Source organism: Typha latifolia, chromosome 6 (genome assembly GCF_019914945.1).
Source record: "Typha latifolia isolate L0001 chromosome 6, TyphaL0001v2, whole genome shotgun sequence".
In the NCBI taxonomy this organism is placed as follows: domain Eukaryota; kingdom Viridiplantae; phylum Streptophyta; class Magnoliopsida; order Poales; family Typhaceae; genus Typha; species Typha latifolia.
Window position 1 is genome coordinate 13,929,506 of NC_133091.1, and position 22,322 is coordinate 13,951,827.

The following is a 22,322-nucleotide window of genomic DNA, read 5'->3' on the forward strand; positions in this document are numbered from 1 at the left end:
TAATCTTGCTATGTAATTTAGGACATCCTAGTCAATGATGGAAATTTAGGTTTTTTTAATACATATCATCATCATCATCGTAGAAAAATGTGAAAAAATAAAATAAAATAAAATAAAACTAATTTATCTTTGTTAATTGGATTCTATTGGGCTTGGCTTTGAGAGCCCATTGAAGCCCATTTACCTCGAGTGGTAATCGAGAACTACCCCTTTACCCCTATCTACCGGTCAAAATTCCAAGACCAGTCGCCATTTTCTAAAGCCGTCCTCACTCCGAGAATCCAACGACCGGTAGAAGGCGTTCACCTCTCTCTCTCTCTCTCTCTCTCTCTCTCTCTCTCTCTTCTTCCCCAATTCTGGGCCAAATTGCCACCAAAACCCTAAATCCCATCCCAAAAACCCTAATCTCTCTTCTCCTCTTGTCCACCCTCGTCTTCCTCTTCTCTCCACCATGGATCCCGATCCCAAGCAATCTCCATGCGGCGACGATTCCGCTGATCCGAACCGTAACTCTGTTTCCGTTCTCGAGACGGATCCGTCAGAACAAACTGAAGTGGATGGGATGGATTATTTGACTTTGGATGAATCGAGCAATGCGGACGGCGAGCGAGAACATGTGAGCAATGGATCCTTGCACGGGGATTGTTATGGAACCAATGAGATCGTAACTGTGGAGGAGGAGGGAATTGCACCAGATCCCAGTTCGTCTCACGGTGTTGGGCGTGGGGAGACCTGGGAGCAGGATGGAGAGGGTTTTGGTAGCCCTAGTAGTAGTGGATATGCTGGAGAGAGGGGGAGTAGTGTCGCGTCGAGTGGGATCGAAGAGGTTGATGATGGACGATCTTTGTCTGATCGTTCGAGTCCTGGGAAACAGCATCTTGATGAGGTGGGTCTAAGGATTTTTTTTTTTTTTGAGGGTCTCTGGAATTCGTTAATTTCTTTGCGATTTGCAATGTGGTACACAATTTAAGTTTTAACTGTAAAAGAGGTGTGCAGTTTTGGTGCTTTATGATCGGAAAAGATTGATGTATGTATCTATAGGTAGCAAATTCAAGTTTAGTATCACTCAGAAGTGTCAAGAGATAAATTGGTTTACGGTGAACTAGAATTTTCAACCATGCAATAAATGTAACAAATAAATTTGTTGCTAGGTAACGGTTTGCATGCACTGGACACATATGTGAATCATGACGTTTGAGGTCGAGGATTATTAAAGCTACTTTAACTTATGTACAATTTGTGGAAATACTGTATCAATTCGCCAATGTCAACTATAGGCTTGTTCTTCACTACCTAATCTCAAACACAGGTTTGTTGCCATTGTCTATCATCATATATTTTGGTTTTCTGATCTTGCAAATTAAGGTAGTGTCCTCGTGCAATTTAAGGTAGTTTGAATGTAGGGAACTAGCTACACTGGCCTTCACCCAGATAAATACATAGATTTGTCAATTGGATCAATGATGGTCTGATCAAAGAACAGTAAAATGAAACTTTCAGAGACCCAGACAGATGAAGCAATATAAATATCACCTGTCCGCTAGTATATATGTCTCTTTGCATACCACCTACCTGATTTTATTTCCTGTTGTATCTTTTCACCAACTTAATATAAGTCTCATGGCTTGTCTCTAAACTGATTTTGTCTCCTATTGGAATTTGGCACCAACTTTGCATTTTTATAAATATTTTGTCTTCCAAACTTAGACTCATTCTATAGCAGATTCCATACTGTTGAGATATGTATCTTTCTATCTTTTTCTTTTTATCTGTGCATATGAATAGTATGTTTAGGAAAGCACATGCATACAAACTAAGCAGACACTTAGGCATATGCATATATATCTACACTCATGTTATCCAGTTGGCTTTCTGCTGGTCATAAGTACTTGGATCTCTAACTGATGTGCAGGATGATGCTTCAGCTTCATGGAGAAAGCGGAAGAAGCACTTTTTTATTTTGAGTCACTCTGGCAAACCAATCTATTCCAGGTACCCTTAGATTTAGTTGTCTGTCCATTTGGTTTGAATTTGATTGATATGAAGTAAGAACAAAATGGCTGGTCAGAAAGAAGCAAAGGATTCCTGACTTTTTAGTATGTTTTTTAAAGTTCAATTTATGGCATCTTTACATCTTTTGCACTTTCAGGTATGGAGATGAACATAAATTAGCAGGATTTTCAGCAACATTGCAAGCTATTATTTCCTTTGTTGAGAACAGGTATGCCAATATTACTTTCTTATTGCCTATTCATGAGCAAGTTTTATCACATTTCCACACTAGGGAACCTATTACTGCTCTGCACTGTGTTAAAAATGTTTCCTATCATATGTTCAGTGGGGATCGTATCAAATTTGTCAGATCTGGCAAACATCAGGTCAGCTAGATTTTTTTTTTCCATAAGTTATTCCATCAGATATTGCTTACATACTAACTTGTTCATGAGTCTTTGGCATAGAATAACTTGGTTTCTCTGTCAGTTTATGTTTGTTTTCCTTATTACGGCTAAAATGTCTAACTTGGATCATTCAGTGTGACAGAGTTAAGTTGACAGGAAAGGGAGTGATTTATGTACTATTTATATTATTCTTTTACAAGCTATTTGTGAAATTGTACTTTCAGGTAATATTTATGGTGAAAGGTCCAATATATTTAGTTTGCATAAGCTGTACAGAAGAGCCATATGAAGCGTTAAGGGGACAGTTAGAGCTCATATATGGTCAGGTACTTCGATAACTGTACTTCTATCAGCTTATTACAAACTTGATTAGCCATAGGCATTAATTTTCTCCCTGTATGCTTGTGTACAATTTGTTCTCCATGACATCCGCTGTAACTATTTTCTTTCTGATTTATTGTCTTTACATGATGACATGGTTGCAGATGCTACTTATCTTAACAAAGTCAGTTAATAGGTGCTTTGAGAAGAATCCAAAATTTGATATGACTTCCTTGCTTGGAGGAACAGATATTGTTTTCTCTGCTCTTATACATGCCTTCAGCTGGTATGCTTCTTCACAAATTATTAAGGGTAGATAAGTACTATAAATTTGCAATATTATGTTTATTTTCTGACTCACCTTACTTTTTCTTAGAAAACTACTTCAGGTTAGCATATTCCGAAAATCACATTAACTTCATGAATTTTCATCAGTTAGGTTTTCAAGTAAATGCCCAATTTTTTACAAGGGATGCACAATCAAGTTGACTTTATGTTGCAATATACAAGGATATAAGAAAAATTCATGATATGCAGTAGTAGCACTTTTCAAAGCAATTTTTTTTCATCACAATGAAAGGTGCAACTGTGTAATCTGGATAGGTGCAAAGTTGCAGTAGCTTTTCCTAATGGATTAAAATAGGTCAAGCATATGCTGAGTAGATGTTATAGTGATTAGTGAATTATGCAAAAGAAGCCATAATATAATGACATAATTTTTTTGGCATGTTACCAACTGACATTTGTTCCCTCTTCTCAAGGAATCCTGCCACGTTTCTTCATGCGTATACATGTCTTCCTCTTGCTTATGCAACAAGACAAGCAGCTGGTGCCATTTTGCAAGATGTTGCTGATTCTGGAGTTCTGTTTGCAATATTAATGTGCAAGCACAAGGTTTCTCTGATTTTTCTTATTGGTTATCAAGATGAATGAGCCGTCGAGAAATTTATCTCAATATTTTGTGCATTTGAAGTGTTTGAGCAGATATGTAGTCCTGCAAAATAGTTATTGTCTCATGATAACATCCAATATCTGAACACATGGATAACAACATGAACAGTTGCACTTGGCATTTGAATGATCATCTGCGTATGCATACTATGACATTCAAAATCTCTAATCTGGTCTCTGTACCTGCATTGGCTTATTCATTTTATCATAAGTTCATAACAAAAAGACTAGTGATTTACAAGCTGTAAGACAATTCTTTGGAAGTTGAGGAATAACTGTGGTTTTATATGGATGCACTTGTTTCGATGGTTCAATGAGTTCTCATAATGGATTAGTTTGTATCAGCTTGTGTTGCTGCCATATGGTTGATGTTGCTTCAGTTCTTGATCTATGTTTTAAGTCAATGGAAGACTGAGTGGGAATGCCCCAATAGGTGTATATTCTCTTATCTGCATCTTCCATATCTTTAAAAAACCTTTCTTTCCTACATGACAATACCATTTTTTTTTTTTTTCTTGGGATAGCTATAAAACCATTGCAATGACATAAAGTGGTTTATTCTGCTTGTCTGTCGTTTCCATCAGTTGGTTCTATTGGTTTTCATCTCTTTTACATGTTTCTGCCTACAAAACTGTTTCTTGAACCTGCAGGTAATCAGCCTTGTTGGAGCACAAAAGGCATCTCTTCATCCTGATGATATGCTCCTACTTGCCAATTTCATATTGTCTTCTGAATCATTTAGGTAATACTAACCTCTTCTATTAAGTTTAAGAGAAATATATCAAAAACACCCTATGCTTTGCTTTTATTATCACTAACATCCTACGATATGGATATTTACCATTGAACCCTGGATTTTGTTTTTAATGTCTCCAAAATACCCTGCCGTTAGTTTTCTTAATTATAGTTGTTAGAATGACCTTAATACCCTTGAGTAAGTTTTTGAAGGTTAAAGTATAGATAAAAGAGGGACCAAATTTTAAACTAAAAGTGAGGGGTATTTTTGGTATTTTAAAGTTATTTTCAAAAGAAAAGGAATATTCTCTATCTCGTTAGCTGTTGTTAGGTTAAAATTAATTAAGGGCATTTTCGAGACATTAAAATTAAAATGTAAGGGTCACAAACTCAATACTAAACTAATTTCTCAATACTTGGATAATTAAACAAAAGAGCCCAACCTTAACCACACAAAAGGGTGTAGATAATAATAAAAGTAAAATGTAGGGTGTTTTTGATAAATTCCTAAGTTGAATAACTTTTAGAAAATCTATTAGTTGTAAGAAATTAAGAATTGAAATATTCATATGTAGTAGTATATTTATAATAAGGACCATATTGAAACTGTGTATTATAGTGGCAACCAGACCAGTGGAGCCTAATATGATCATGACCTGTCCATCTATTTTGATGCTATTTGTTGTTTGACGGAGAAAAAAGGAGAATGTAGTAATCAATAAGTTTACGAAGATTAAAGTTAAACAAGTAAGATTCTTACTGTTTTGGCAGAATCAATAGAGATTGTCAACCAGGATATAGAAGAATTTGAATTGCATGTGTACTCCAATGATCATTTTATTAGAGAGCAGCATATAATTAAATATATATTGTTTTCTCCTGTATTGATTGATGTTTTGTTGCTGAAGACATATAATGGCATTTATAAAGTTGCGGAATGTTTAAGTCTTTAAGAATCTCAGAATGATGTTCAATGAGTTTTGAAAAGGCAATCTTCTTACATGTGTGTTTTCTCTATGCAGGACTTCTGAATCATTCTCACCAATATGCCTACCAAGATATAACTCCATGGCATTTCTTTATGCTTATGTTCATTTTCTTGATGTGAGTAGACATGCATCAATAATACCTCAATACACTGGTATCTTATTTATTGAGTCTTGTGGGAAGGACTTGTATAAGGAAATATCTTGCTCTGTAAATAGATATACAGATTGTTCCCAATAGTAGGCTATCCATTGTCTAATGCTGACAGAGGCTATCATCAACTCATTCTTTTGCAGGTGGATACATACTTAACATTGATCACTACCAGTTCGGATGCCTTCTACCATCTAAAAGAGTGCGAGTAAGTGGTTATAAGCTGATTAAGACTCCATTAGTTGTATTTTAGCATAGCATTCAATGATGCATGTGACAATCACCAGAGGGTTTTTTTTATTATAATTTTTACCCAAATATAGATTAATTTCTCTTCTACTAAATGATATTTAGGAACCGAATTGAAAATGTACTTTTGAAGTCAAATGTTCTCGCTGAAGTTCAGAAATCCATGTTTGACGGTGGTTTGCGTGTTGAGGATCTTCCTGTTGATTCTTCTCTTCAATTTGGATCACTGTCTCCTCAATTAGGTGTGGACAAAATGACTTCTGGATCATTGCCTCCTAGCATAGGCATTGGTGGCCCTGCTGGACTTTGGCATTTCATATATAAGAGTATCTTCCTTGACCAGTATGTATCATCAGAGTTCTCCTCTCCCATAAGCACTGCTAGTCAACAGAAAAGGTACTGCTGGTGCCTGGTGGTCATAAGATAGACTTAATCATTTTTCTCTAGCTTTTTACCTGATACAATTACTCATTTGCAGGTTGTATAGGGCATATCAGAAATTATATGTTTCCATGCATGATAAAGGAACTGGCCCACACAAAACACAGTTTAGAAGAGATGAAGATTATGGTGAGTCACGCAGCAAGAATTCAGTTTCCATCTCAAAATTGATAGATCTATTTGCTTGTAAGATCTGTCTTTGTTACTAGTGCTATAAGAATTTGAAAGTTAAAGTTGAGGCTGATTAATAGTTGGTGGATAACATGATGTTATTTGATTTGACATGATATGGTATAATATTTTTAAAAACTTGAGAGTTGTTTTGCCTCATGCTCATTGTTAGTGTCATCTAAAGCTCCTAGACGCTTGACATGCTCACTTTATGCCTCCACTTTGATAGACACTGGTTTCATGCACTGAAACAGTGTATTGTATGCTACCACACAGTGTTTATATTAGCTTGGGGTGTTAACTTATGTACTTGAGAAGAAGAGAGATTATATGCACACTTGATATGCCTAGGTAATTAAGATTCAACTTGTTATTATTATGATTGCAAATTGTAAAGCAAGTATGGGACAAAAATAAATGTGGACGAAGAATAGATAATATCAAAACATTTTATCACAATGGTAGGCCTATCTTTCGTGTTGATGCACTGCTGACAAGCTCGTATCCTCTGGCTTCGTCATATTTAAAATCCTGTAGATTGTAGACCACTTTCAACAGAATAATTTTTTTATTATTGATGCTTCATGTGAGTATCTGTTATCGTGAAAATTTGTGACCAGTGCTTCATGTCTCATCCTATATATACCCCGATAGCTCATTGGATGTATTTGAGATAACAGGGAATTTATATACGTTATTTTCTTGCTTTTCGGATTGTTTTGTTGAGAATTACTTATTCCTCCTTGTAAGAGACAGAAATCTTTGCAAAGCCTACTTTGTTAAATGAAGGATCATGTTAAGAGTTAGAAATGATTTTGGGATATGCTTGATAGTAAGAAATGTTGTTGGGCATATAGGTCATTACTTTTCATATCTTATGTAATGTTTATTGTATTACTCCTACTGGTTACTACATCTGTGAATTCAAGGACTTGGCCCGCTGTCTCTAGTGATCACTTTTATTTACCTTTTGTCCATTGAAGAAATTTGGTCGGTATAAACTGTGCATTCCTTATCCATGCCCTTTTCTAATACACCAGAGCTTTCTCTTATTGTTCTAGCTGAGTTGTTTTTCTCCTTATTCTAAGTTCATTCATCACTAACTGAAATTTCTTGTGTTGCCAGTTCTACTATGCTGGATAACTCAAGATTTTGAACTCTACGCAGCATTTGATCCACTTGCTGACAAGGTATGCCCCCCTTAAATTTTCAACGTGTTTTCCTGTCCCAAATGTTTGTCTTAATAGTGACCTTACGGCAGCCGCAAAATTGGCCTTGCCACAACCTTCTCCTTGTCATCACAAGCCTGGCAGAACATGCTCATTTGGTTCCTTTTATCAGCGTGACAGAAAATTAGATCTGATTCTAATGGCAGAATCTTATAATTTCTACCCATTTGACTCAGATTGTTCCCGCAACTAAAAAATGCCAGTTATATTATTGAGTGAAAGTGTCAAATATTGATTTACTATAAAAATTTGAGACCTGACAGGCTCTATATCTACAGGCTCTGGCTATAAAGATATGCAACAGAGTATGCCAGTGGGTGAGAGATTTGGAAAATGAGATATTCTTGTTGGGAGCAAGTCCCTTTTCCTGGTGATCCTTTACCCTTTGTATGCACTCTTGTATTTTGGTACCCATTTTACAAAATTTTCCATAATCTATTCTTTTTTTATGAGATACAAGTCTCAGGTCATTGTGATCAGTATATGAGATGAGGTTCCCTCTGTAATTCAATGAATGGTTCGCAAAGCTATGTAAATGTTCCTCATATTTTATATTATCCTCTTTCACAGTAAGCATTGTTCGATAAGGTTCCCTTTGTGATTCAATGAATGGTTTGCAAAGCTCTGTAAAATTTCCTTCATATTATATATTATCCTCTTTCACAGCAAGCATTGCACTGAAGCATCTCGGAAACAAAAGCAGGGTTGATTTGTCATTCTTATTTTGTGCATGTAACCAGAGAAAATCACATTAGTATCTGAAAACATGACAGAATATAACTTCCAAGGCCTTCACACAGAGCAGTGTACATAGGCAACATAAATGCATTTGGATTTTCATGTTTTAACAGCAGCTAATCGCTCTTTTCATTTTTGCCGTAACACAGAAATATAAATATCCATTTTTTCAGTCAAGCACACCTGAGCACAAGGTTCCATGATGCAGTATGGGCATATATACTTATAGTATATGTCAGGATATGCATCCAAATCACCCTTGTGCATTCTAGTAATTAGTACCTGAATGAAGAGCCATACCCAAGATTCATGTCTTGGTAGCTGGCCTCACCAATCCCAGTCCAGTACCACTCCCCAAATGTTTGAAATCAGTGGCCTCCAAATGGTTGTCATGTCCAGCAAATCCAGTACCTCCTTTCTCCAAGGGAACTAAATTCCGCTCCTTGCATGCCTTATTGCATGCCAAACAAACCTTGTCTGTAGCTACAAACTTATCAGAACACTTCTTGCAGAAAACGTGACCGCAGGTGCTTATAACCACAAGCGATAGTGTGTTTGTAAGGGTAACCTTGCAGCTGGGGCATATATAGTTGGTCTCAAGAGACTTGGGTTTTTTTTGGTTGCTACTGTCTTCAGTGAAGTAGATTGGAAAGAGGGTTTTTAGCTTGAGCTTCTCATTTCCTTCCGGACAAGTTGTTTCTGTGGATGGAGCATCTACTTTAGCAGGTGCTTCAGGGGTAGCTGATGGAAGCCAAAATGCTTTCATGTTGCGAAGGGCTTCCTCTTCATAGGAAGTTACCTTTACACTGTTTGCTCCATGAAAATTATTCTTGTCATGCATGCTACTCCGATCATGGTACTGGGGAATAGCTCCATGGTTCTGCTGATCGAAAGCATCTAACTCTCGAGCTTTTTGCACAATGAACTTTTCTTCTTCCTCCTCTCTCTCTTGCTTTTGTTGAGCAGCATGGGCAGCAAGCTTCCTGTGATATCAAGAAAACAGACTATGTAAACAGAATAATAGGAAGGCAACTAGATTATAGTCTGTTATAAGCCAAAAACCAACAATATCAAGCACTTAGAAAAAAAGAAATTGAGCTCCTGCATGGTCCAAATTGAAGAAAATAAAATTGATACAACAAATCATTTTCCTGTATTCCCAAATTTCCCCCAAAATGTCATGTCCTCTAGACCAAGGATTATCATGCCACCTATGGTACCACATTTGTTCATTGACAGTGTTGTGTCGACTGCAGTGGCATTTCATGCTCCAGTACCATGCCTTGCTCGAAGACTGGCATCATGTCAACCGTAAGATAAGCTAACACAACATGGGGAATATGCAATTCATATATAGTGAAGGCACAATTAAGGTGAAAGAAAATCCAGGCACCAAAATTAATGCTAGGGGCACAAGAAACTAAAATAGCACCTTGACAAAAGGAAGAACGGATGAAATTCTAAGAGAAATTCTTGTGCCACATCCAATGACATGAGATATATGCAAATAATTATAAATCCACAAGGGAAATTGCAGCACTCAAAAAACCTACACAAAACACTAAAAAAAGAGAAGTTTAACTATGCTCTTTGGAGAATAAGTAAAACATCTTTGACAATGCTAAGGTTCACTTCCACATGGTCTCATATATGAATCACCCCTAGTTGATAATGGCTAAGCTTCATGCCAAGATCACCACATCGATCAAAAGAAGCTCTTAATTTCGCATGCACTGATTGTATGTAGAATTACTAAGACACAAGGACTATATAGAGAGACCAAAAAATAAAAGATTTTTGCTATGAAGTTGATAAGAAACACCTCCAATAATAAAATAAATTTTTTGCAAAGTCTTCTAGCTTCATAGCAACATCAATTTACAGGGGAATGGTATGCATTGTCATTTTCTCCAAATTAGGTATGTATAAATTATAAAAGAAGATAAGCAAGAAAATATTGGCAAAACACAGAATCCTGATAATTTAATTAAACTTGAGAGTCACTTGTGTTTTCCAAAAAGGAAGAAAATAGCATGAGTAAAGCATATGTATTGGATGAACTATCACCTGTGATAGATTAACATATTATCAATACAAAGTGTCCTAACGTGTAATAACAAGTTAGAATCTTGCAAAATTGTTCATCTAAATAGAAGGAAATACAATTCAAACGAATAATCATGACTAAGAAATGCTAACCTTCTAATAGTAATTTTATCCGTGTTTACTTATACCCACAAATGTTAAGATTTTAATAATAAATTCTCTGCTATTACTGCATGAAATAAGTTATACCAACTTGCAAAGAGAACTATAAAATGAGTCAACATCTTTGAAGGAGAACCAGAAAACAATGTGGGAATTCCAGGGAAGAGATTCTTGTCATAAATTGTGGCAACTTTCAGAGTGACTCTACCAAAATTAGAGGAGTCATTGGTTAGAATGCTTTGATAACTTTTGCAGTGACTATAGTCTTCCTCGATGATTTATCATCTAATGACATCTGTTGGTATCTCTAGATAGGTTGTCTGATTGGAAGAGCCCCCAGAGCCCTCTCGAAAGTGAAATGCATTTGGCAAGTCCACTCCCGCCACCTACAACTGCTCAGAACCACCACTCCGCTGTATACCCCTTCTCGTTCTCTCATATCATTCTCTAACACTCATACTTACAATCTCTCACGTTATTTGCTACCCTCGCTTCCTTCTCCTCTGAGTTTTATGCTGTAGGGAAGGGGCATAAGAGAGAAGAGGGAAAGTCTACTTTCCCTTAACTTCTCAATCTCCATTTATAATTTTCCTTAACCTCAAAATAATGCACAAGAGCAGAGCAGAAGGGCAAGTTCAACCAGATTAAATTAGGTCAAAACAATTACTATCCTACATCATTCCAAATCCAAACCAGATCGGACTTGTCAACCAAATCTAACACAGATCGAAACCCTACCTCTTGATGTCCTTCTTCTGGGCGAGGAGGCACTCGAGGATGCATTCTTTACAAAAGACATGCCCCTTTTGGCAGCAAAGCGGATCTATAAATGGCTTAAGGCAAAGGCAGCAAGCATCGAAGGGTTTGATCGAGTCCTTCCCCAGCCGCTCACGCTGCGTTCCATACCCTAGCTTACGCTTCTCCTCGTACGTGAAGAAGGCGAGGTCATTGTTGTTCTTCGAGTGCCTCTGCGGCATCCTTCACCTCCTCTCCCCCGCCTCTCGACCGATCGAAGTCGAAACCCTAGATCCAAGGAGCAAGCAAGAAGACGAAGAGGAAGGCGGTAACCGTATCGCCAGTAATGCGAGGAGGAAGGTGACAGTATATAGGATAGTTAAACGGGTACTATCCGAATCCGACCCGATATTTGCATGGCCTTATCGGTCCAGCTCCTCCCATCTACTGCTCAATCCGAATCCGGCCCAGTTGCCGATTCTCATATGAAGTAGTTCGGATTGTGCTTTAAGATCCAAACCATATATATAAATTTATGGTGAATAACAGAGTCAACTTTATTAAAAAAGAAATTTTAATGTTTTATGAAAAAGAAATTGAATTCATAATCTCTGCATTATAAGAAAAAAACTTTATTCAGCTCACAAAAAGAATACAACCAGATGCATCTCCTCACTTTCCTCGGCTCAAACATTTTAAACATTGAGAAGGACACAAGCATGTGAGGGGGAAAAGTAAAAGAAATATTTACTAAATTCCATGACCTAGATATCAGATCTAGTAGTGTTGCATCGACAATATTGAAATTTCCAATAGATAAATAGTGCTAAATACCTATATTTTAGATTTAAAAAAAAAAGTTATTTTCCTCGTCTGAATATTTCCATCCAAAGTTAATAAGAAAATAAAGTTATCTAATATACATTTAACCTTTTTCTTATATGCAATCTTTAGTAGGATTCATGAGCTCTCTTCATCTCTCTTTCTGAATCTCTCTCTTGGAAATGGAGCCTTCAGCTTTAACACTAGTCTGCAGCATCACCACCACCATCACCACGCCTCCCAAAGCTCTCCCACTGCTACCAAGAACGCCACTTCCAACCTCTCCCACGAAGCCTCTTTCCCTGTACTTGTCTCCTCTCCATTGCCCCATCTCTGACCACTACAAGACCCACCTCTCTCTCCCTCTCTCTTCTACTTTCCAATCTTTCCCTGAGCAAATCTAAGCCCATCACTCCAATCCAATCCAAACCCACGAATCCTGACATGGGTCTCGCCAACACCTGCTTCCTAGTTCTTCTCCTACACCGCGTTCTTCTGCTTCGGCTTCTCTCGGGAGCATTTCTACCCAAAGATAGGTTTTTTATCAACTGTGGAGGAGTCGCGGATGTATCACTCGGGGATGAGAGAGTCTTTGAGCCGGATGTTTCAGGTGATTCTTCTTCTTTTAGCTTTTCGCCCGTTACCCGTGAGGTGGTTCGCACCAACTCCTCTAATCTCTATGGAAGTGCTCGGGTTTTCACTGAGGCAGTGGAGTATAAATTTCGAATTGGGCGAATGGGTAGACATTTCTTGAGGCTACATTTCTATCCCATGAATAATGAGTTGAAATCTGCAGTTTTTTCAGTTGTAGCAAATGGGTTTACCTTACTTCACAGGTTTTCTTGCTCGAAGTGGGCTATTAGTTCATCTGTTCATTATAAGGAGTACATAATGGTATTGGGTCTGGATTCAAAGCCATTTACTTTGAGGATCTCTCCTTCAAATGGTTCCATTGCATTCATCAACGCAATCGAGGTTATATCAATTCCAGATGGCTTGTATCCGGCCTCAGCCGGAGTTGTTCCTCCAGGACCTGATGTTGAAATATCTAATCATTTAGCATTTGAGACAGTCTATAGGATTAATGCTGGTGGCCCAGTTATTGATTCCAAAAATGACACTTTTTGGAGGGTTTGGGAGACTGACATGCCATTCTTGATCAATTCTGCATCAGCTCACACTGTTTCCACCAACCCAGATACCATTAGATTCCCACCTGGAGTTCCACCCTATACTGCACCAAATTTGGTTTATGCCACTGTGCAAGAAATGGCAGATGCTAATGTTGGTAACCAGAAGTTTAACATCTCCTGGGTGTTTAAAGTTGATTCTGATTCTCAATATCTAGTCCGGTTGCATTTTTGTGATTTTATGAATACTTCAGCAAGTAATCTTTTGTTTAATGTCTACATTAACAATCAATCTGCCCTGAGCTCATTTGATATATCAAGCAAGACTGAGCTGTCGACTGCTTATTTTGTGGATTTCGTTGTGAATGTTCAGATGGGATCAGATAGAATTTTGGTTCAAGTAGGGCCGCCCCAGATGACAAATGTACCACCTAATGCTATTCTTAATGGAATTGAGATTATGAAGCTCAGCAATCCTGAATATCATTTTGGTGCATTTCATAGCGTGAACAATCTTAACGCCAGGGAACCGAAGGAGAATAAGAAGTTAGCATTTGTAATAGTGTCAATTCTTGTGGGAATGACACTTCTTGGTTTCATTGTGGCGGTGCTAGTACTGTACTTTAGGTGTCAAAAGAAGGCAAATAACCCTGCATTAAGCTTGTTACCTTCCTCTGTTGGTCATACTCAGACTGGTCATTCGGAAACAAAGGTGTCTGTCCGTAGCTATCCTTCGTCAGGGCCTTTTCTAGGTTTAGGCCAGTTGTTGGCATTCTCAGATATTCGACAGGCTACTAAAAACTTTGATGAGGGCTTGGTTATTGGTGTTGGTGGCTTTGGCAAGGTATACAAGGGAGTGCTAGAGAATGGTGTTGTGGTGGCAGTGAAACGGGGAAACCCTCAGTCTCAGCAAGGCTTTGTGGAGTTTAGGACAGAAATAGAAATGTTATCCAAGCTACGTCACCGCCACCTAGTTTCTCTCATAGGATACTGCCATGAGCCCAATGAGATGGTGCTAGTCTATGAGTTTATGGCAGGGGGTCCACTTCGGAGACATTTGTATGACTCAGACCTCCCAACCCTCTCTTGGAAGCAAAGACTGGAGATCTGCATTGGAGCTGCTAAAGGTCTGCATTACCTCCACACAGGAGCTGCTGAGACTATTATTCACCGAGATGTTAAAACAACAAACATTCTCCTTGATGAGAATTTAACTGCTAAGGTAGCTGATTTTGGTTTGTCCAAGTCAGGTCCAGCTTTGGACCAGACACATGTGAGTACTGCAGTAAAGGGAAGTTTTGGCTACCTTGATCCTGAGTATTACAGAAGGCAGAGATTGACAGACAAGTCAGATGTGTATTCTTTTGGGGTTGTCCTGTTAGAGGTTTTATGTGCTAGACCTGCAATCAATCCGTCACTTCCTAGAGATCAAGTAAACATAGTGGAGTGGGCATTAAACTGGCAGAAGCGTAGTAAATTAGAGAGGATAGTTGATCCGAATTTGGTGGGTACTGTCAGCATTAATTCTCTGAGGAAATTTGGTGAAACGGCAGAGAAGTGCTTGGCAGAGTATGGCATTGAGAGGCCAACAATGGGTGATGTGTTGTGGAACTTGGAATACGCTCTTCAACTGCAAGAGTCATTCACAGGAGCGGTTTGTGATGGAAGTAGCACACGTTGTGTCCAGGCCCTTCCTGAATGGATTCCACTAATGGAGATCATAGACAATGATACATTCAGTGCTGTCAGTGAGGGGACTGATGCAACAACAACTAGGGTGTTCTCACAATTAATAGATCCAAGGGGAAGATAGGAAGTTAATAGGGGTAAGCTGATACCTCTCTACTACTCAGTTTTGTAGAAAATAGCTGATGATCAAGCACCCAATGAATTATTAGATAGATCATATTCTCATAAATCTCTCTGCCATCCGCTTCTGGAATCAACTTTGCTTTTATATAGACTTTGACTTCATATGATAGTTCATTTACTTTTTAGCTTGAGCATAAATAAAGCATGATATAAGTATTATGCTGTTTTTTGTGGTTAACTGGTCACATAAAAGAGCTTGACCAACTCTGACAATTTGTCTATATCGTTCACAACAAGCATAAAACTCATTGGCTGGGAAATACTAATGATGTATATTCAGATGCAATCACCCAAGATAATTCTCAATCCAATATTAGAGAAATTCTCCCTTTTTATGTACTTTGCAACTAAGTTATATCTCTTCATTATGCCTTAAACATGGAATATATATGTATATACAGTTTCAAACCTACTTAATATGGAAGTATCTTTAGTTTTTTCTCCATATCCTCATCAATCATGATGATGTTAAGCACCTCTAGTTTTGTTCTATGCAACATTTACACAGTTATATCTCTTCATTATTAGAGAAATTCTCCCTTTTTATGTACTTTGCAACTAAGTTATATCTCTTCATTATGCCTTAAACATGGAATATATATGTATATACAGTTTCAAACCTACTTAATATGGAAGTATCTTTAGTTTTTTCTCCATATCCTCATCAATCATGATGATGTTAAGCACCTCTAGTTTTGTTCTATGCAACATTTACACAAAAATATTGCCAGCATATTAGTTTTTGGTTACCCTCTCGTTTTTCTTTTCTACATGAATCCAATACCATATATCCTACTAAATGGTGTTAGGCTACTGACTGTGGTCTGAAAACTGATTCACTAGGATGATCAGTCAGTGGAAAAGGAATTTTTAGATGAAATCATAAGCATTTTTATGATTAGTAAGCAAGACTGATGTGCTTTAGTTCTCGTAGGGGAATATTCTTTTTTGTTTGTTTCTTATGTCAGTTGAGAAAGTATACATGTCCTGGTACTTTTTTGCTTATTACTACTGCAAAATTATCAGATACTGTAGAAGGATGTGAAGCACTTCAAAGTGGCACAGCATAGAAATCTGTAATACACTAATGCATAATCAGGGAAGATAAAAGAATCAAGATGCAGTTGGGGACTGCAGTATTCATCTGCTACCTTTCCTTTTGCGCTAACTGCTCCCAAATAGAAATGATGAAAGTGTGCTGCAAATCATAAATCAACAACAATGTTCTATATCCTTTGCATTGGAAAGAATTGCAGATGGAACTTAAATATGATCTTTGTTGGCAACTGCTAGAAAGAAAGAAAGCTACAACAGAGAAAAAAGCAAAAAAGAAGGAAAAATCAGACCTTGTCCACTTCCACAGGGTTAAACACTTGATACATTGGGAAATTGAAAATTGGTGAAGCAGGAGTTTGACCTCCATTTTATTCCTCATGGGCTTGAAAGTTGGAGTTCTGGAAGGCATCGACACACGATGAGCTGTAAATGGTTGCAGAGGTGGAGAATTGTGCTATCTTGGAAGATGTCTGGCCACTGTGTCTGCAGCAGGTTGCTTGCCTCTGTAATAACTTTCAGTACTGCATTGCAAGTTGATCAATTGGAGAACAAGCATGATTTTATTTACCAATGTTTAATGAGGACATCATTGAAACAATATCCAAGAAACAATAAGAGAAAAGATCATCAGAAGAAGCATAAGATTGGTGATTTGGACCTTCAAATAAGCTGCCAGATAATGTTACACCAATGCTCCAGATAAGCTGCGCTTTACTTGTATGCCTTCTTTTATTTGGACTATCTTTTTTTCTTCATTCAGTTCTAGCCTGAATCGATCCTTCAGAGTAACTGCATCTTTATCTTTTTTGCATTGCGTCTGTCAATCATATTATTAGTCTTTCCTCTTCTCTTACGCGGCATTTTTTTAATTTTTGTTATTGCATGTCTTGCACAGTGTCCTAATAATATCCTAATAGAGGATTATTAGTCTTGCACAGTGGATGTCGACCATCTTGAAAATTATTTTCTAATTTATGCTCAAACGGTACTAGTTCAGGTTGTAGTAAATTCGTACAAGCTAAGCTGCAGATAATCCTCTGACTGTCTGACAGTAACCCAAATGAAAGATCACTTGTCAAAAGTTGTTTTGGATGATGTGTTCTCTATCTATAAAGATACATATCTTTGCAGATAAAGGTTCTAAAGGATCAATGGTGGTGCATGAAAGATCTGCATTTGCACAAGCTTTTAATCCATGAGATAAGTTTTAGTGACATGAATTTATTAAAACCTGGTGCATACGCATGCATGAAATTTCTGCGACCCACTTGGGCATATAACAGGAGGATATAATACTTTATCATGCTGTCACAAATTAATCCACTATGGTTAGAACATTAAGGGAAATGTTGCAGCAGACAAAGTTCTTAGATTTGGAATAAGATATGCATCATTTCCTTAAAGAGGTAGGGAGGTGTTGATATTGTGTCACAACTGTCACATACTCTTTTCACTGATGCATCCTATTATATTGATGTTATGCTAAATGATTGCAATATTAGTTTGTACTTACCAAAAGGAAATTTTCAGAGCTAAAAGAATCAAACAAAAATAAGTTAATGAGAAAAAGGAAAAGCATAAGTTATCATAGAAGGATTCTGTTTTCTTTTCTTCTTTTTCTTTTTTTCCTTCTCATAGCAATATTACATGTTGAATGTTCATAACCATTTCCATGTACTCATGCTATTTGATTACAGCCTATTAACGCATCAAGCACGTGCATTTACCGTTTGATTAGGACAAGATATGCTGATGGAGCATGTAATTATTTTTATCAGAAGATAATGCTAAAGTAATTAGAATAGGACAACAACATCAAAAACTATTGCTAGGTTTGTGGTCCTTAATTAAAGTCAAAGCAGACCACTTCCTTGTCACCAACTTTCTACTTCTTTTTAATTGCCTTATCACAACCACTACTTACTTCATTCCAATCTACATGATTCATAAGACTACTACTGTGCTAACCAACAAATTTACTTCATCTTTTTCTTTTGCTAGGTTTCATTTCAATACAGACCACCAATCCTATCACTGAAATTATCAAGAGAAGAGAAAAAAAAAAAAAAAAAAAAAAAAAAGACCTACACTCCCACTAATTCTCTCCCCTTTTCTAAAGCCAAATCATGGGAGAAAAAGAGGAGAGTGATAGTACCATAGTTTTTGTATTTCTATGACAAGAAAGTTTTTGTGTTCCCTTTAGAAGACAAGATTATAACAAATATCTTAGTTAAGCACAAGCTTAGTTCTCTTTTGATTAGGCTCATAGATGTACCATGTCTGAGAATCTGATGGAGTGGTCTGAAATTAATTCTTTTTGTTAGACAAAGATATGGTTGTACCTAGAAACAGACTGATTCATTAGACAGAGATACTTTGATTCTGCTCAGGAAGAGAACCAGAGGGGATGATAATTACAGTCCTAAACATGTTACATTACTCTAAAACAAGATACTTCAAAGCAAGACATGATATGATCTCTGTCATACTCTAGAACTACACATGTAGATAGATGTACAAAGACAGGGAACTGTCTCTATGTATCATATAGTTTGCATCACTTAACTCGACGGTGGCCTTCTCTTTAAGTACAAGTAATAGTTATAGACATGGGTAGAAAGGTAAGGAGCTTCCCAGTGCCATGATTTTTGTTGCTAGAGCTTGGCAGGTCAGGATTAGTAAGCAATCTTGTACTCTTCTTCATCCATCCCCCACAAGGATGGGTAGTCCCACATAGGAGAAGGCATTGAAGGGCATGAAATATTGCAACTGCTCAACTCTGTGACAGTCTCAGTTGCAGCAATCTCATTCCAGAGCTGATCCATAGGGTACACCTTGATCTCCCCCTCCCCTTCCCCCTCTCCTCTATTGCTGCTGCTCTCGCACTCATTGCTCGACGACGTTGTCGAGCCTGAGGACGAGGGCGAGGAGCTCCTCTTCCTCTCCTGCGCCTTCTTTCTCATGTGGGTCCTCCAGTAGTTCTTGATCTCGTTGTCGGTGCGACCGGGGAGGCTTCGCGCGATCTGAGACCATCTGAAACGAACAAACAAACAGAAAGAATAAAATCACCGTTCTCTATCAACTTAAAGCTTACAGAGCTATGAGTATGGATGGATGGACGGATCGAACCTATTCCCGTGCAAGGCATGGAGCTGGAGGACGAGTTGCTCTTCTTGGGGAGTCATGCGGCCACGTTTGAGACCAGGATGGAGGTAGTTGACCCAACGAAGACGGCAGCTCTTGCCTGTTCTATTGAGACCTGCGAGGAGAAGTTAAGAAGGCAATGCAAAGAGAGAGAGGTTAAGGTTAAAGGATAAGTCTCCGGATATGAATTAAGTTCATATCCGGATTTTTTATTCCCCCGCCACCGCTCAAACCTGAGACCTTTGCTAAGAAATCCCAACGACGTTCACCGAACAACCCCACAAACCGTACCAGTTGGAGATCTTCTTGCTCGCTCCACTGCCCTTTGCGGATCTCTGCTTCCTTTGTAGCAACCATCACCAAGAGATTCAGTTGTGTTCTTCTCCCCCTCCCTTTTGATTTTGATCTCCTCTGCTGCCTGCTTGGGGAAAAGAAAGAAAAAAAGAAGAAAGAAAACTAGTAAAATTGGCTACCACTTTTGTGCTGGCCTTTCTGCCCACTGCTTGCATTTTATAGGCACCACAACAGTGGGCTGGGGATGTCATGTTTAAGTTTAATCCTTTTCTTTTTTTTTTAATAGAAAGCAATCCGATCTGCTAATAAATAGGTTGGATAATTAGACTAACCCTTTTAAGAAACGGCTACGACAAATTTAAAATATATGCATATAACACTCCGATGAAAAAATATTAACGAACTCTGATATGGGCTAGCAGGACCTGATCATTAAGTTATAAAAATTAATCTGCTCTTATACTGTATTAACTGACCAATTATCCGAGCTTTTAGATTACATGGTGGATTATTATTATTATTATTATTATTATTATTATTATTTGGCATAATATATATCTTGGATTTATTGCATAATTACAATGGTGATATCCAATTGGATGAATATAAGAAAGTGATCGATGTATAAGCTAATCCAAGTGAATACAAAAATATTTACTTTTGCACTTTTGCACCAATCCAAGTGGGGCTTATTTTGAGATGACTCATTGTCTCCATTTATGTATACCATAACCTATAAGTGGTATCCAGCCAACGTTCCACATTTCTTCCAATCCATTTTTAGTTTGAAAGCTAACCAAAATATACTTCACTTCCTTAACGAGTCATTAGGGCTTTTCTCTTTACTAGTTAATCAATAATTAATCAATTTACTCTAAAACTTAGCTATTAGGTAACAGGTCGACATAGAAACTTAAATTATTAAGGAACAAATCAATAATATATATATATATGTATAATATTTTTTACAAACATAGGATTATTCTAATTTGTAGTATTAATGTGACAAGAGAAAGAAAGAGAAGTTGGATTAGATTGACACAAGAATGAATAGATCTGTGTGGCAGATTACTTGCTATTCTTACCACTTTTATGTCATAGATTCTTAGATCCAATCTCAGTTGACTTAGTTGCTCTTCAGGTGTTGGCTTCTTAGTAAGATGTAATACATAATAAGCTTTTCTAGAAGCAGAGGAAGCTGCGTCCTGAATGGGAAATGCAACACACCATCTATCTATCACTTTTATCCATCACTAGTATCTATCTATCTATCCCTCTATCTTGTACAGTTGTCTCCACTCAATCTAATCTCTATCATCCTGGAAGTGAGCGATGTGGGAATCTCGATGTGACCACTGACATGAACACCACATCAACAACCGTACATCAGCACTAAATTTCTAAAGCCAATGATTCATATCATATAGCTCGCAATGTGTTGGGAGTTTTTGTCAATTTTAAGTCTGCCACCATTTTTTTTTTTAACTTTCTCTAATTCATTTTAAAACTTAGATATGAAATTAAATTATTGAATCGAAAAGCGAGGAATTTTTTTTCATATAAATCGATTTCTTATTCAACATTTTATATTTGAAGGCCGCTGAGTTGAATGAGAAAAAGACTTAAATCTTCTCCCCTAAGAATTTAATAGTTTACTCTCTTTTTTTCCTAAAAAGGGGGCAAAGATGTCGAAGCCTATTCGAGATTCAGAGATCCGAGGTGATGAGGGCTTCTAGCGAAATAGGCAAAAAGAGTAATTCATCAAAAGATTTGGCGCCGCATCTTCTTTCTCGAAGATTTGCAGATTACAGTTATTTCAAAAGACCCACCAAAGCAGGTTTAGGAGGTGGTTGATTGTTTTCCGTAGACGTGCTAGAACGGACGCTCACTTCCAACAGGACCTAGTAGGTAGAAATGGAGAGAGGACGAGAGGGGACCCCAAAGGGAGGCAGAATTTATAATTTACTTACCAAATTTTAAATTTTTATATAAGTCGCTGAACCTAAAATCGCCTTATATTTAAAAGCCATCACCCGAATAAATGATTTTATTGACATAACAAAACTTTGATTGTTTGTATTTATTTTTCTATCGGCTTAAGCTTTTAGAGAACGGAGCAATTAAAATCACATGGAATAAGAGCAACATCATTGACTTGCTAACTCTCTGCATAGGTGAAAGATTCCTTATGCATGAGAAAGTGAGGCAAATTAGTATCAACAGTGCTTGGCAATAACACATACATATGATATATCTACATCACAATCTTGGAACCAATCTTATGTGGTCCTATTGCCACCACAAGGAGACTAAATTAGGAGGTTATTTATTTATTATCTCTCTCTTTATCTTACGTTAGTAGGGTTTATTATCATTATCCTCGATGAAAGTGGCAAACTAGCCGGCAATATTAAACACTAATCTGAAGACTAAACAATACTTAGCAATTGTACTAAAAACCGGTGATGATGATGCATTAGATACGACTATGGTCTCAAACAAGCACCTCGAGAAATAATTTAAGATAAATATTCATAAAAGTCCAGAGTAGCAAAATGCCAAAAATAAAATGAGGTGGATAGCACTAATTCCTGGAAAGCCCACTTGGGAAATTTATCTTCTGTACCTCCTACTTTTTTTTTAAAAATAAAAAATAAAAAAAAATTCTTGTAGCTCACCAATTCTCT

At 37.4% G+C, this 22,322-nt stretch overlaps 4 protein-coding genes across 4 annotated transcripts; 2 read left to right on the forward strand and 2 right to left on the reverse strand.

Moving 5' to 3' along the window:
• Positions 1 to 244: 244 nt before the first annotated feature.
• Positions 245 to 8,209, forward strand: LOC140790370 (vacuolar fusion protein MON1 homolog). Its single transcript, XM_073140426.1, has 14 exons — positions 245 to 886; positions 1,913 to 1,992; positions 2,150 to 2,221; positions 2,339 to 2,378; positions 2,624 to 2,725; positions 2,885 to 3,006; positions 3,482 to 3,614; positions 4,322 to 4,413; positions 5,429 to 5,510; positions 5,690 to 5,754; positions 5,901 to 6,191; positions 6,274 to 6,365; positions 7,533 to 7,597; positions 7,915 to 8,209. The coding sequence occupies exons 1-14, from the start codon at positions 452 to 454 to the stop codon at positions 8,008 to 8,010; spliced, it is 1,767 nt and encodes a 588-aa protein (XP_072996527.1). The 5' UTR covers positions 245 to 451; the 3' UTR covers positions 8,011 to 8,209.
• A 117-nt stretch (positions 8,210 to 8,326) lies between these two features.
• Positions 8,327 to 11,662, reverse strand: LOC140790371 (E3 ubiquitin-protein ligase CSU1). Its single transcript, XM_073140427.1, has 2 exons — positions 11,321 to 11,662; positions 8,327 to 9,357 (listed from the first exon to the last, which is right to left on the reverse strand). Exons 1-2 carry the CDS (start codon positions 11,557 to 11,559, stop codon positions 8,682 to 8,684), a joined length of 915 nt encoding a protein of 304 aa, XP_072996528.1. The 5' UTR covers positions 11,560 to 11,662; the 3' UTR covers positions 8,327 to 8,681.
• Positions 11,663 to 12,433: 771 nt separating this feature from the next.
• LOC140790373 (receptor-like protein kinase THESEUS 1) lies at positions 12,434 to 16,481 on the forward strand. Its single transcript, XM_073140428.1, has 2 exons — positions 12,434 to 15,095; positions 16,168 to 16,481. Exon 1 carries the CDS (start codon positions 12,584 to 12,586, stop codon positions 15,080 to 15,082), a length of 2,499 nt encoding a protein of 832 aa, XP_072996529.1. The 5' UTR covers positions 12,434 to 12,583; the 3' UTR covers positions 15,083 to 15,095; positions 16,168 to 16,481.
• A 2,055-nt stretch (positions 16,482 to 18,536) lies between these two features.
• Positions 18,537 to 19,826, reverse strand: LOC140790374 (transcription factor MYB59-like). Its single transcript, XM_073140429.1, has 3 exons — positions 19,575 to 19,826; positions 19,327 to 19,456; positions 18,537 to 19,230 (listed from the first exon to the last, which is right to left on the reverse strand). The coding sequence occupies exons 1-3, from the start codon at positions 19,696 to 19,698 to the stop codon at positions 18,873 to 18,875; spliced, it is 612 nt and encodes a 203-aa protein (XP_072996530.1). The 5' UTR covers positions 19,699 to 19,826; the 3' UTR covers positions 18,537 to 18,872.
• Positions 19,827 to 22,322: the final 2,496 nt, after the last annotated feature.